Below are 13,500 nucleotides of genomic sequence, written 5' to 3' on the forward strand. Positions count from 1 at the left end.
CATACTTGCAAAGATTACAGTCTGCATTTCAAAATAACAGTCTGCTTTACAAATTAAAACCGTCCCAGACGTGCCAAATGTCTATTTGTTACTCTAATTGCCCTTGTTTGAAGATGTTAAGTGCGGGAGAGAGGGCGGGGGGGGGGGGGGGGGGTCTGCCTTTTCTGAGACGCGGCGAGTCATTTTAAATCCTCAGTAGAAGAAAGGGGCTGATATCAACGTGCAGATGAATGGCAATTATGTATTCCTCTCCCTGGAGAAATGTGCCCTGATTAGCGGCCATAATTGGAGGCTGTTAAACACAAAGCCTCAGTGGGGATTTTCACCAGGTCCCGCTTGAGCTGATTGGTTTTCCACCTGCAGGGGGGAGGCGGGAGGCCTGGGGGGGGGGAGATATTCAAAGACGCATTCCCCTCACAGTTTGTTGTCATTCTAAACTTTGTTAGCTTGGCTAGCGAGAGTGCTTATCCCATATGTACTGTATGTTACATGCATAGAGGAATACGTATTTAGAAACATACTCGCACGCACGCGCACACACGCACGCACGCACACAAACACGTAAGCACAGTCGCACACACAGACATTTATGTATAGATGCTTGAGCATTTAAACATAGACTCACACACACATAAATATAAAGATGCTTAAGCACTTATACAGCCTCATGCACACACACTCACACATACATACTTGGACTCATTGGGATTCTCATTTCTCATCATACATTATAATCTGCTGAATGCATATGTTGTTTTGGAAGCTCAATGGAATAGAAAACCCTAAAGCGCATGTGTGGTGTACGAGTCTTTATATACTAGAGCCCTATGAAGAGTGTGTTTTGTTGGAGAATTCAAACACTAGAACACTATAAAGCATGTGTTGTGTTAGTCTTTCTATGCTAGAGCACTATAAAGAGTGTGTTTTGTTAGAGTGTTTACATACTAGAGCAATATAAAGCATGTGTTGTGTTGGAGTCTTTACATATTAGAGCACTATAAAGCATGTGTTGTGTTGGAGTCTTTACATACTATTCTAAAAGGTTTAAAAACTGCTTTCTCCTCCTCAACTTTTTCTTTTTTTGGTGGAGAACCAGCGCCACACAGTGGCCTTGAATATGTACTACAGCGTTTCTACTAGCTACTTGCGTTTTCGCAATGAGATGGAAAACGGAGGGAAAAAGATAGTTTTCGCCCGTGTGGACGGGGCCTTAGAGTCAGAGCAGAAGACTGTCTACCCTTCAGAGTGGATGTAGCATCGGAGGCTTTACCGACTAGAACACTAAGAATTGGATTGTTGTATTGGAGTCTCTGCAGGGCCTTTCGGTCTTCAAAGGGCAGATTGTAAATCAGAGGGAGCGATTACATATCAAAGGGAGTGATTAGAGATCAAAGAAAGTTATTAGAGATCACAGAAATGGCATTTGAGAGAAAATATCTGAACCACCCCCCAACACCCCCAGCTACGATGTCACACTGAACCCTGGTTCATGGGAGACGTGAGAACCTGTGAACCTGTCCCCCCAGATGGATGATTCAGTCCACAGGGTAGACTGGTGGGTTCATCTGACTGTCATGAACCTGGTGGCCACTCCTCCATCTCTCCTACTAGACGGATGGAAAGTCTAAATTCTTTGACTGTCCATTGTCCATCCGTCTAGTCATCTATCGCTGTTGATCCGTTGTGAAGCCCCCCCCCCCTTAACCATCGCCTGAGTGAGTCCATTTAATGAGACTACTGCTTTGACGTAATGTCCTCGGTCCAGTGATTATTGATTATTGGTGGTCTCACATACCTATTCAGCCAAGATCAGATTTGTGTTTTCAGTGGAAAGACACCCTGTTATAAATGCATCTTCTGCTCCTTCTCCTCCTGCTCCTCCCCCTTTCGATTCATTTTCTTCTTTCATCTTGTCATTATTGTTTAAAGCTACACAACTGTATTAATATCATAAATAGTGGTGCAAAGTGAGGGTTGATAAGTAGAGTAAAGAAACAGCTTCACTGTCCCAGGCAGATAGATAGTAACCTATTCTAAGCCTAGTTGTGATGCTGCATTCAGTCAGATGTTCAGGTACGCTCATCTGTGTGACGACTGCAGGACCATCCGGGTGATTCCTTGGTGCTGACGTGAGTGTGTGTGTGTGTGTGTGTGTGTGTGTGTGTGTGTGTGTGTGTGTGTGTGTGTGTGTGTGTGTGTGTGTGTGTGTGTGTGTGGGTGTAGACCCAGACCCTGGCTGAATCAAACCCCCTGCTGGGTCAGACCATCACAGCATGTCCCTGATTAGCTTGATTCATACTGCCTGTAGGCACACATACATACATACACTGTGTTTGTGTGTGTGTGTGTGTGTGTGTGTGTGTGTGTGTGTGTGTGTGTGTGTGTGTGTGTGTGTGTGTGTGTGTGTGTGTGTGTGCGTGCGTGCGTGCGTGCGTGCGTGCGTGCGTGCGTGCGTGCGTGCGTGCGTGCGTGCGTGCGTGCGTGCGTGCGTGCGTGCGTGCGTGCGTGCGTGCGTGCGTGCGTGCGTGCGTGCGTGCGTGCGTGCGTGCGTGCGTGCGTGCGTGCGTGCGTGCGTGCGTGCGTGCGTGCGTGCGTGCGTGCGTGCGTGCGTGCGTGCGTGCGTGCGTGCGTGCGTGCGTGCGTGCGTGCGTGCGTGCGTGCGTGCGTGCGTGCGTGCGTGCGTGCGTGCGTGCGTGCGTGCGTGCGTGCGTGCGTGCGTGCGTGCGTGCGTGCGTGCGTGCGTGCGTGCGTGCGTGCGTGCGTGCGTGCGTGCGTGCGTGCGTGCGTGCGTGCGTGCGTGCGTGCGTGCGTGCGTGCGTGCGTGCGTGCGTGCGTGCGTGCGTGCGTGCGTGCGTGCGTGCGTGCGTGCGTGCGTGCGTGCGTGCGTGCGTGCGTGCGTGCGTGCGTGCGTGCGTGCGTGCGTGCGTGCGTGCGTGCGTGCGTGCGTGCGTGCGTGCGTGTGTGTTTGCGTGCGTGCGTGCGTGTGTGTGTTTGTAACTTTACATCCCTGGCCGATACCGAGTTATAATTCCAACCAAAGCAGATAAGGTGGTGGTTTATATGTTCTGGTCATAGACATCAGACATCAGATTAAACATAACAACTGGAGCGAGTGCAGAGAGTAGCTTTAGGAATCAGAACATATGAGTTTAGTGGTTTATCTCTCTTTTGATTTATATATTCTAGATCAAGACTATAGGAGGACAGTAGATAGACATGCTGTATGAGGGTAATTATTGTGGAGCCAATCATTGACGTTGCCATGACACCCCCATCTCAATCAGGGCCGGAACCCTTCATTAATCATAGAGCGTAGAGACACCTCCTTCTGGTCCTTTCAGTACATTTCCACATGGAGATTTCTGATGACACATATTTGAAAAACATTAATACATTAACACAGATATGTTCTAACATCTAAATGATCTGTTATTATTATTAGTGTAACTAATAATAATGAAATTATAGTAATACAATAATTGTAGCTGTTGTAGTACTAGTTCTAGTATCATGATTGCTTTGAAGTACCGTGATCATTTATAAAAAAAAAAGCAACAATATATTGATCGTTTTTTCAACACATTTAAAAGCAGATGGCTTGAAATCAGCGTTGCTATCTCATTTACAAGATCGACTTTGGTTCCTGGGGTCCATTCAAGCATTGGTAGAGTTTTTTGGAGCAGGTAGACCCATTAGTGAGCTGTTTTTGTTTCTGCACAGCCAGACGAGACTCTACATCCACCGTGCTGTGAAATGTCACCGCGTGCCCCAGGCTGCTCATTTCATGCTCAGAGATTTAGCTCAACCACCAAGAGATCATTTATTTCAGAGAAATATCGTTCTACTCTGCTGCCTTCAGAGTGCAGTGCTTACAGTGTGCTTATGTTTATGTGTTATTAATCTCTGTTGTTTGTTTTTTGCTCTTTATTTTTTAATGAAAGGAAGTGGTATATGAATGTGTCTATGGAAATGTACCAGACCAGGTCCCAATAAAAAGGTAAATTGAGTCTACATAGTTCAGAAAGTGGAGGGACACCGCGTGGAGGACATTGATAATGCCTCCCCTAACAACCAGATCCAGTATACCGTGCATAAAACGTCTGGTGGGACGAAAGACGGGGCGTCCCAACCGTGAGACGACCGGCGATGCGATCGTATATCCACGCTAGAGAAAAGCCTACAAAGTCCTCTGAACCGTTTCACTATATCCTCCGAGATTTGTCTTGTTCTTAAGACTGGTCATTAGACCATGTTTCACACCATTAGACGCATTGTCTCCGAATAGTAAAGACATCGTTTGAACAACAACGTGCAAAAATGAAATGTCTCTCAAACAAAAAGGCTCTTTAATGTGTTCTTGTGTCAGACACCAGACACAGACAAAAGACCATGGGCCTACACATCTACAGACATAATACAGACATAAAAATACAGAACCAACATAATGCTGTTATTCAAAAACCTGTCGTTATAAACGTTATAAATATGTGCAAGCATGGCCATGAAAATGTGTTTGTACTTTATATGTAATTTCCGCATACTGTTTTCTACATCAGCAGATACTTTTATTCAAAGGAACTTGCAGGGAATACCGACGTGGGTCATTGAGCATCAGGTAGGGGTGAGGGCATCTTGCTCTTCTCCTTATCACCTTGTGTGTGTCTGTCTAAAAGACAACAGATATGTCGGTCTGACTCTCACAAGTGAACAGTTTGAACCGTTTCCCCTGAAGTCTCCCAGCGTGCACTCTGTTCTCAAAATGGCCGCCTCGGGGTTCCGGATGAAACTGGAACAAGTTTGGAGTGTAGATTGCCTTCTGGGCTGTGTGCTGCCCGGCAGGTAGAAATACCAGCTGAAACAACATCCTCAAGCTGTGTGTGCGGAGTGGTGCATGGTGACAACCAATGGGAGGGCCCACCTTCTGGTTGCTCTCTGGCAGAACGAAAGGACAAAAGATGATTTATGGAAAGACATTAACACAAAAGGAGGGCGGTGCTTTAAGCCAACGCGGTTATCCCCCCCCCCCCCCCCCACCTCCGCTTGAAGATAGTCTTGCCCGGGGCGTAACTGGACGTAGAACCGCCACTGCACACGCTTCATGATTTTATACTGTAATGACTCCAACACAACACACATTTTAGGTGCTCTGTAAAGACTCCAATAGTACACACGATTTAGGTGCTCTACTAGGTAAAGACTCCAGTAGTACACACTGTGGGTGCTTCTTTACTAGGTAAAGACTTCAGTAGTACACACTGTGGGTGCTTTACTAGGTAAAGATTCAAATATTACACACACACTATAGGTGCTATATTGAGACAATAGTACACACACTGTAGGTGCAATACCGGGTAAAGAATCCAAAAGTACACACACTTTAGGTGCTCTCGTATGTGGAGACTTAATACCACTCCATTGAGATGTGATGATGATCTATACATTATCTTCAGAATCACAGAGGAAATGCACATAGGATAGTCTGGTTTTATCATGAATTTACCGCCAGAAGCTATCTGCAGATAAAGGCTGTTGTTGCACACTTAATGTGTAGCTAATTCACTAAAGATTATTCCATTGGCTCCATTCCATTTCCATATCGGCTCATTGTCCTGGTGTTATTTAGGTTAACATAATATTTTGTAATCACCACTCATCAGCGTTCCGAAAAAGCTGCAATGCTACTGTTAACAAATAATCCTTTTTCATCTGTATTATTTAAAAACCTTCACAGTGTTGCATAATTATACATATATGTACATAATGAAACATCAGATCCATATTATCACAATTCCATCACATTTCACACACAAACAAACTTCTTGTCTCTGCCCCTGTTTCCTTCATCCATTCAAGGATGACATTTTATTTTATTTCCATCAGCTGAGGTTGTCACCCAGCTGTTATCCTGTCAGCAAAACGTACCTGACAATTTGCTTTGTTTTTTCCTCTTTCCAGTTAACATTGTGAAACAGCATGCGTACGAAATAGGACTGGGGTGTTTCTGTTGTTTCTGGTGACAGTAAGCGCCAATAAAAGAACGTGTTAGGGAGGGGCCGGATCATGGAGGCACTGGGAGGGATGTGTTGTGTCTAGGAGACATCTAGGAGTCCAACAAAAAAATCCTTGAGTCAATCTATCATTCTCAGATAGCAACTAATATTCAAGGGCTAGTTTGCTCTTCCCCTTAGCCCTACCTCTCAATGAACGACTATTGGGACAGCCCTACCCTTACGCTTGAACCCGCAAAATTGAGGGCTAGGGCTAAGGGGTGAATTGGGATTGGGCCGTCACCTACGAAACAGCCAGTATCACCAAGTAACCACACAATGTCACCTTGCAACCAACCAGTCTCCCCTAACAACAAGTCAGTGTACCCTAGCAACCAACCAGTCTCACCCAGCAACCATCCAGTGGCACCTAGCTAATAGCCGGTGTCACCTAGCAATCAGACAATGTCGCCTAGCAACCAGCGAGTGTCTCCAAGCAACCATGTCCAATGCTGTAATTTCCCAGTCTCATAATTGTATTCCCATCTCCTGTGAAAGATAGCTTGCAATGTTAACCCTCCTCATTCGTGACAAACAGGCCACAGAGAGAGCATTTCAAGGGTGTTTGATGTTGATTTTGTTTGATTGCTTGATGTAAATGGATAATGTGACGAAGTTATATTGTAGCAGTACTTGCCAGAAAAGCAGCAGTGAAATTAAGTGAGTAACGACAGTATTAATCCATTTATTGAACCCCTCTGTCGCAGCTGTAGGGATTCAGAAACGTGGCTGTCAACAACGGGGTTCTTCTTAAACGGGGAAGTGTCATCAACAGGCTTACTCTCCCTCTCTCTCCGAGATTCGACAGAGCACAAATTATTATCCACCATGACAGTTTGCTCATTTCAAAATGCAGCCCGTGAACCGCCTGGCCCCGCTGCTGGGACTAAACGCCACGATCTGATTCAAAAGTCACGCAGACGGCCAGATTAATCCACACCGCTGGGGGACAAACCGCTGCTCCGCGCTGCTGCCGGGGCCTCACGTCCCTGCCTTTTAATCCTTCTTCCGGGTTCTTTAGACACATATTTCTCCCTTAAGGTCATTTTAAATGAGCCTGGTAACAAATAAGGGTCACAAATAAAGCGAGAAAAAGCCAATTTGAAGCTTATTCCAATTAGTTTTGTGTCTGTCGGCTTCACTCTCATCTAGTGAAGACAAGCTCACGCTCCGTCTTGACCCCGTATCGTATTTGAATTTAGAATAAGTTGTGATGAAGTGTCACTTTTTAAACCAAGTAGAAGACAGTTTTGCGAATGGCAGTTCAGTGATGGGGGGGCTATGTGATATGTTGGTGTGTCTCTGTGGGCCTTGGGAGCGTTTTTTAAGGGACACGCTGAAATATCTGTGCATTGACGTTTTACTGTTTTGACCAAATTCAGGCAAGTTGTTTGATTCTTAATTCTTAACTTTGCGTCTAGAAGGAGTGGCTAACTTGTTAAGGGGACAGGACGAGGAGACCCAAGGGGACCCCCCGAGGTTTGCATTTTAAGTAAAATATAATTATTCAGATGGGGTTAAAAATATTAAACCCAAACTAGCAGTCAGAGCACTGTCAGGAAGTTAACAAATGTCCATATTTGACGCTGCGATAAAACATTTTCTTTTCATACTTAGTTGCCATATCCTAACACATCAGTCAAAAATGCTGTTGATTGTTGTAAACTGCACTCTCAGCCAGTAACAGTTGTTGCCGAAGATTATTCCTTGTGGCTTCCAGTACTGCAGACTGCAGTTACTGCAGTACTGTAGAGACGAGTGGGCTCCGACTCTTTGAGTCGGAGCCCACGTCCCCCACCCAGCTGGTGGGGGACGTTTTAGGCGTCCACACAAATCCTAACACGAAACCGCACAGGTCCGGATAGATTTGGGAGGGATGTGTAGGGATCCCTTACCTAATGTGTTCAGAAACTTATAATAAATTATCAATCAATTTGATCCTGTCAGTGGTCAGAACCAGCCCTCCTAGAGGACGTACATTGACAGGCCGCTGATGCCCCTTAGCGTTACATTGCAGCCCGTTTGGCAGCTGCAATGGCTGAACAACTCTCGCTCAATAATGGACCAATTTCAAAATTGCTGTCCGCAATAGTCCCATGGACACCAAATGATGTGAAAATAGGGACCAGGTTGAAAAACACACAAGTTATCCATTAGGGGCTACACAAATACAATCACCTGAGTTTACTGAACCGACGTGGCCATCGCCGCCAATGCAGGGCGTACTGTTACTGTAGTGAACCTCTTCCTGACATGGAGCCCCTCTCTCTCTCCAGGGGGACTTACCAGAGGACAGCCCCACCCTCTGCTGGCCTCGCTGGCTCTCCCCGGACGGACCCTCCCGACCCAGACCCCCCCGCAGCTCAGCCTCAAGCACTTCCTGCCCCTCAGGGTGAACGGCTCCACCGGCCCCCTCCACCTCTTCCCCAACTTCAGCACGGTGGGCCCATCGGCTGCTTGGTCTCTACGTCCATGTAGCGTCAGCAACGCAATCAATACCTCGGCTATAAGTTATAGCATAAGAACAATACTTCATTTATGTGTGGTGAACGTATCTGGGACATGTGTCATAACCTGTATCATTGTGTGTGTGTGTGTGTGTGTGTGTGTGTGTGTGTGTGTGTGTGTGTGTGAGTTTGTGTGTATGTATGTGTGTGTGTGTGTGTGTGTGTGTGTGTGTGTGCGTGTGTGTGTGTGTGTGTGTGTGTGTGTGTCTGTGTGTGTGCGTCTGTCTGTCTGTCTGTCTGTCAGTCTGTCTGTCTGTCTGTCTGCGTGCGTGCATGTGTGTGTGTGTGTGTGCGTGTGCGTGCGTGTGTGCGTGCGTGTGTGTGTGTGATAGATGGACCCAGTGCAGAAGGCCGTGATCAACCACACCTTCGGCGTGGCTCCGCCCAAAAAGAAGAGCATCATCTCCTGTAACATCTGCCACCTCCGCTTCAACTCCATGGTGAGCCCCCTCCACCCATCTTCAGCCTTCGGTGCCCAACCAGTGGGCCGGGGACCGTTCGTGGTCACCTGATACGCATACACGGTCCTGGGAGATGGCTGACCCTTAAGCTATTGATATTTGATGGTACATTTTTCATTAGAAAAATACTTTAAAGGTTTCGAAGGCCTAATAATGTTTCTGTATAAAACAGATGATTTTCATAGTCAAAAGCAAACTACTTATCAGTGAGAAGGGTGCAGTGTTGACGGGGTTAAAGTGATGTGTGTGGACCTGTAAGGAATTGGATCTGAAAATGGGGTTACAGTCTAAAAATAATTGTGAATGTCTTACATCACGACCACACTAATCCGAATACACTCACCAAAACTCAGTTTTGGAGAAGATTCTCCTCATACAACCGAGCTCAAAGTGGCTGCTTGTTCCAGGAAGTGGATAACATGAACCGCCGCTAGCAGGGGACCCGCTAACAAGAGACCCCTGATTCATAAACATGGAGGCCCAAAGTACGCCAGGGCAGAGTTATAAAATGTGTTGTGCTTTTAGGAAAGGTTGTTAACTCCTGGTTGTGAACCTGGAGTGGGTGCCGTCGCTGGTGGACTTGGATCAAGTTCAGAAGACCTGACCTAGGAGCCAGTCCAAAGTATGGCTATTATGGGATGTTTGTTTGTTGTAACCTGGCCATCCAGTGACACAACACCCAAACAAAACAAGCAACACTTTTTCTGTCCTATTATGACAGGATATTATTTTGTTTGTATACCGTCCTCGCTAGCAAAGTTAGCTGCATGCTAGGGAGCTAAAATAGCACGCCAGATGCTAGATTGCTATGGACATCTGGGATTGATATGGAGGCACGCAAACTGTGAATTTCAGCCTCGGTCTGAACGGTTGATGTTCAGTGACATTCAACATGGCCGAGGGCCCCTCCCCCACCCCTCGCCACACACTTTGACCTTTGGTTGATGACCTTCTGTCCACGCTACGCAGTGCTACGCTTTTGGCAAAGTGATGTAAGCAGGCAAGCTAATCTGGCCGATTCCCCCCCCCACACACACACACCCTCCCCTGGCATGGTCACGCCACATGATGACCGACCTATCACAGCTCCATGGGTTTTCGGTTCTAGAATGTGGTTCTGGGTTCTAGAATGTGCTTCTGGGTTCTAGAATGTCAGATGATCTGTGAGTCTTTATCGTAAAGAGCCAGATATTGAGTTTGTGTCAAACTTCCATCTCTTCTCTCTTTGTTTCTAAATCATTTTTCCTGAATCTTATTGCAAGTGCAATGATTAAGAGTTTGCATGCCATCTTTAAATGAACCAACAATGTTCTATAACATGACATTTTTCTATTTTTTTATAAAATTAATTCACTTCTACTATGTTATAGAATTTCTCTCTGTAGAAGTTAAAGACATTAAACCTTTTATTTGCTTTCAGCAATGCTAGCTATTTAACTTTTGCTAGCTACAATAAATGTGTCTATGTTCTTTGCAGTAATATGTTGAATATTGTCCAAATATAACATGTATTTATTAATATTTTCATACATGTTACCTAGTGTGTGGTGTTTGTGTGTGTTTGTGATTAGTTTTATAGAAAATGTTAGTAGTATCACATGTATCTGATTTGTTTACTGTTGGATCTTTACTCTAAAAGTCAGTTTATTGAACTTCGTAGCACATATCACTGTGCAGAGATCAAAACATTTGCTTGGCCACACAACCATGCAGATCTATTTTGGGATTTCAAATCTGCATGGATCTGCAGTCGCAATGCACCCAATGTGTTTCCTGCCTCCGAGAAAGACACAAAAGGTCATTTTGGATCAAAACAAAATGGACACGGGCTATTTTGTGTCAGATTGCATCAGAGGAGATAGGAGCAAGTGTTCTGAGAGAGTGGACATTTAGACGCCATAAGTCCCATGATGAGGATGATGATGATGATGATGATGATGATGATGAAGATGATGACGGTGATGAGGAAGTCAACTGTACAATCACATCATTTGCTCCAATGAGGTGAATGCGGAGCAAACTGACATTCACCCATTCGCAGCGGTGAACGATTTAAGAGATTTTAGTCTAAACCCTGAGGTCGCTCAGGGAGTGTTCGAAAATGTATTTGTTTCATAGGATACATTGTAGAAAAAGGCTCATCTTTTGCATGCTTTTTTTGCTTTATATTTCATGTGAAGTATTTTCCACAACAGAGAGAACTCTTTGATGTTCACAAGATGATCTCAGTAGTCAAACTGTCCTTCTGAATCACCTCCTGATTATAAATGCTTCACTTTGTTTTGCGTGTCTGTCTGCGAGGATATGGAAATACATGTACTCATGCGTGTGTGCGCCTGTTTCCGTGACCCTGTGCGTGTGGGTGTGTGTGGGTTCTGTGTATAAATAAAATAAAAAATATATATATTTATATTATATGGATATGTATATGAATATCTACATACTGTATATATACATGTGTCTTCATGTATATAGGTTTGTTATGCTATGTGTGCTATGTATGTGTATATATATATATGTGTTAATATATATATGCTGTATGTTTGTAATTCTGTGTGTGTGTGTGTGTGTGTGTGTGTGTGTGTGTGTGTGTGTATCTGGGTATGTGTGTGTGTGTGTGTGTGTGTGTGTGTGTGTGTGTGTGTGTGTGTGTGTGTGTGTGTGTGTGTGTGTGTGTGTGTGTGTGTGTGTGTGTCTGCATTACAGAACCAGGCAGAGGCCCACTACAAGGGCCACAAACACGCACGCAAGCTGAAGGCCCTGGTGGGGCAGCGGGGCCCCCAGCGCAGCAGACAGAGGGCTGGACCCACCCCCCTGGCCCCCGGGAGAGACCGGCAGAAAGAGAGAGGGAGGGCTGAAGGGGTGGCCGTGCTGAGAGACACACAGCGGACCGATGAAACCAGTATGAAACCTTTCTACATCTATAAATCCATCTCTCTCTATGTATTTATGTATATTTTAATCTCTCTCTTTCTCTGTCTGTCTCTCAAATATATATATATATATATATATATATATATATATATATATATATATATTAGAGCTGTCAAGCGATTAAAATATTTAATCGTGATTAATCGCATTAATGTCATAGTTAACTAATTAATCGCGATTAATCGCAAATTCTTTTTCTATGCTAAATATCCCTTGATTTTTTTGTCCCATAATTCTTCTCATTTTAATTCTCTTATCAACATGGTGAAGTGCATCGGCTTGTCTTGTGCAAATGATTTTTTATTGATAACAACATTGGCATATACACTGATCAAAACAGGACGATACAAAAAAAGAGCCTATAGTGCAATTAAACGACTGCTTTGAACAAATGTCATTTGAACATAGCAGTCAGGCTACTGCTTCTTTGTTTTGAGCCAAAGAATTTTTTTTTTTTTTTTTTATAAAATAATTGCGTTAATCGCGCGATAAAAATCTTAACGCCGTTAAATTTGGTTTGCGTTAACGCCGTTAATAACGCGTTTAACTGACAGCTCTAATATATATATATATATATATATATATATATATATATATATTGTTGCCTGGTGGACAGTCTGGTCGGGGGCTAGGGTGACTCCTCAATGAAAGGTTCCGGGTTCGAACTCCAATGTCCACCCGTAGCTAAGTTAGAGCACAACACCCTAACCGCTAGGCCTGCCCGCTCCTCGATGACACACATCTGAACTCCCTGCAAGGCAATTTGATTGAAGCGTCTTGTAAATTACTAGAGCAGGGTGCTTCTTTGTGAGACATGCTGTGATTCTGATCCCATAGGGACCGAAAGCCCCCCCCCCCAACCCCCCTCCCCTTCCCTAATCTAGAGCGATCCTCAAAGTCTTCGTTGGCTTCACACAAACCCACTACACAGTTGATCTTTTGTAAACTGATAAGGCAAAACTGTCTCTCTGCAGCTCTTTATCAGTTCGCAAATGCACAGAGCTGCACATTCATGCTTGATAGCTCAGCAAAAGGACTGACTCTGTGCTCTCTACTCCCCTCTCACCATAATTGCAGCACTTTGCAGGTTCATTGATGTCAACGAGGTCCAGGTGCATGTTACGGATGCAGCTGAACAGCACTGGTGTGGCAGTGATGTCATAACCTCCTCCCCACTGCCACAATACAAAACATCCTCCTCCTATTGGTCCTCCTCTCCCTCTTAATTTCTCCTTCCCATCAATTCTCTTCTCTCTTGTTCTGCAAGGGAAAGGGCCACTCTTTCTCTTCCCCCCAGCATCTGTGATTTTGTGGTAACTACATAATGATAGCTCATTGAGTTCTGTGGTTGCCATGGTATTTGATTGATGGCTTCATGGGGAGATGCAGACAAAGAACGGAGAGAACGCCCTACACAAGGGATAGAAAGAGAGAGAAGCAGGAAGACAGAAAGCGAGGAAAAGAGAGAGAGGAAGAGATGGAGAAGCAGATGGAGGGAATTAGAGAGAGAGAGATTGAGATACAGAATATGAAACAGACAGATGGAAAAAC

The 13,500-nt window shown here is 44.9% G+C and overlaps 1 protein-coding gene across 1 annotated transcript in view; it reads left to right on the top strand.

Moving 5' to 3' along the window:
* Positions 1-13,500, top strand: part of LOC115531614 (zinc finger protein 385D) — a 56,738-nt gene that overhangs the window by 36,820 nt on the left and 6,418 nt on the right. The window contains exons 4-6 of the mRNA XM_030340969.1: positions 8,324-8,487; positions 8,887-8,994; positions 11,722-11,917. Coding sequence (XP_030196829.1) covers positions 8,324-8,487; positions 8,887-8,994; positions 11,722-11,917 — 468 coding nt within the window. The remainder of the gene's footprint in view (positions 1-8,323; positions 8,488-8,886; positions 8,995-11,721; positions 11,918-13,500) is intronic.

Source organism: Gadus morhua, chromosome 18, assembly GCF_902167405.1.
Source record: "Gadus morhua chromosome 18, gadMor3.0, whole genome shotgun sequence".
NCBI classification, from domain to species: domain Eukaryota; kingdom Metazoa; phylum Chordata; class Actinopteri; order Gadiformes; family Gadidae; genus Gadus; species Gadus morhua.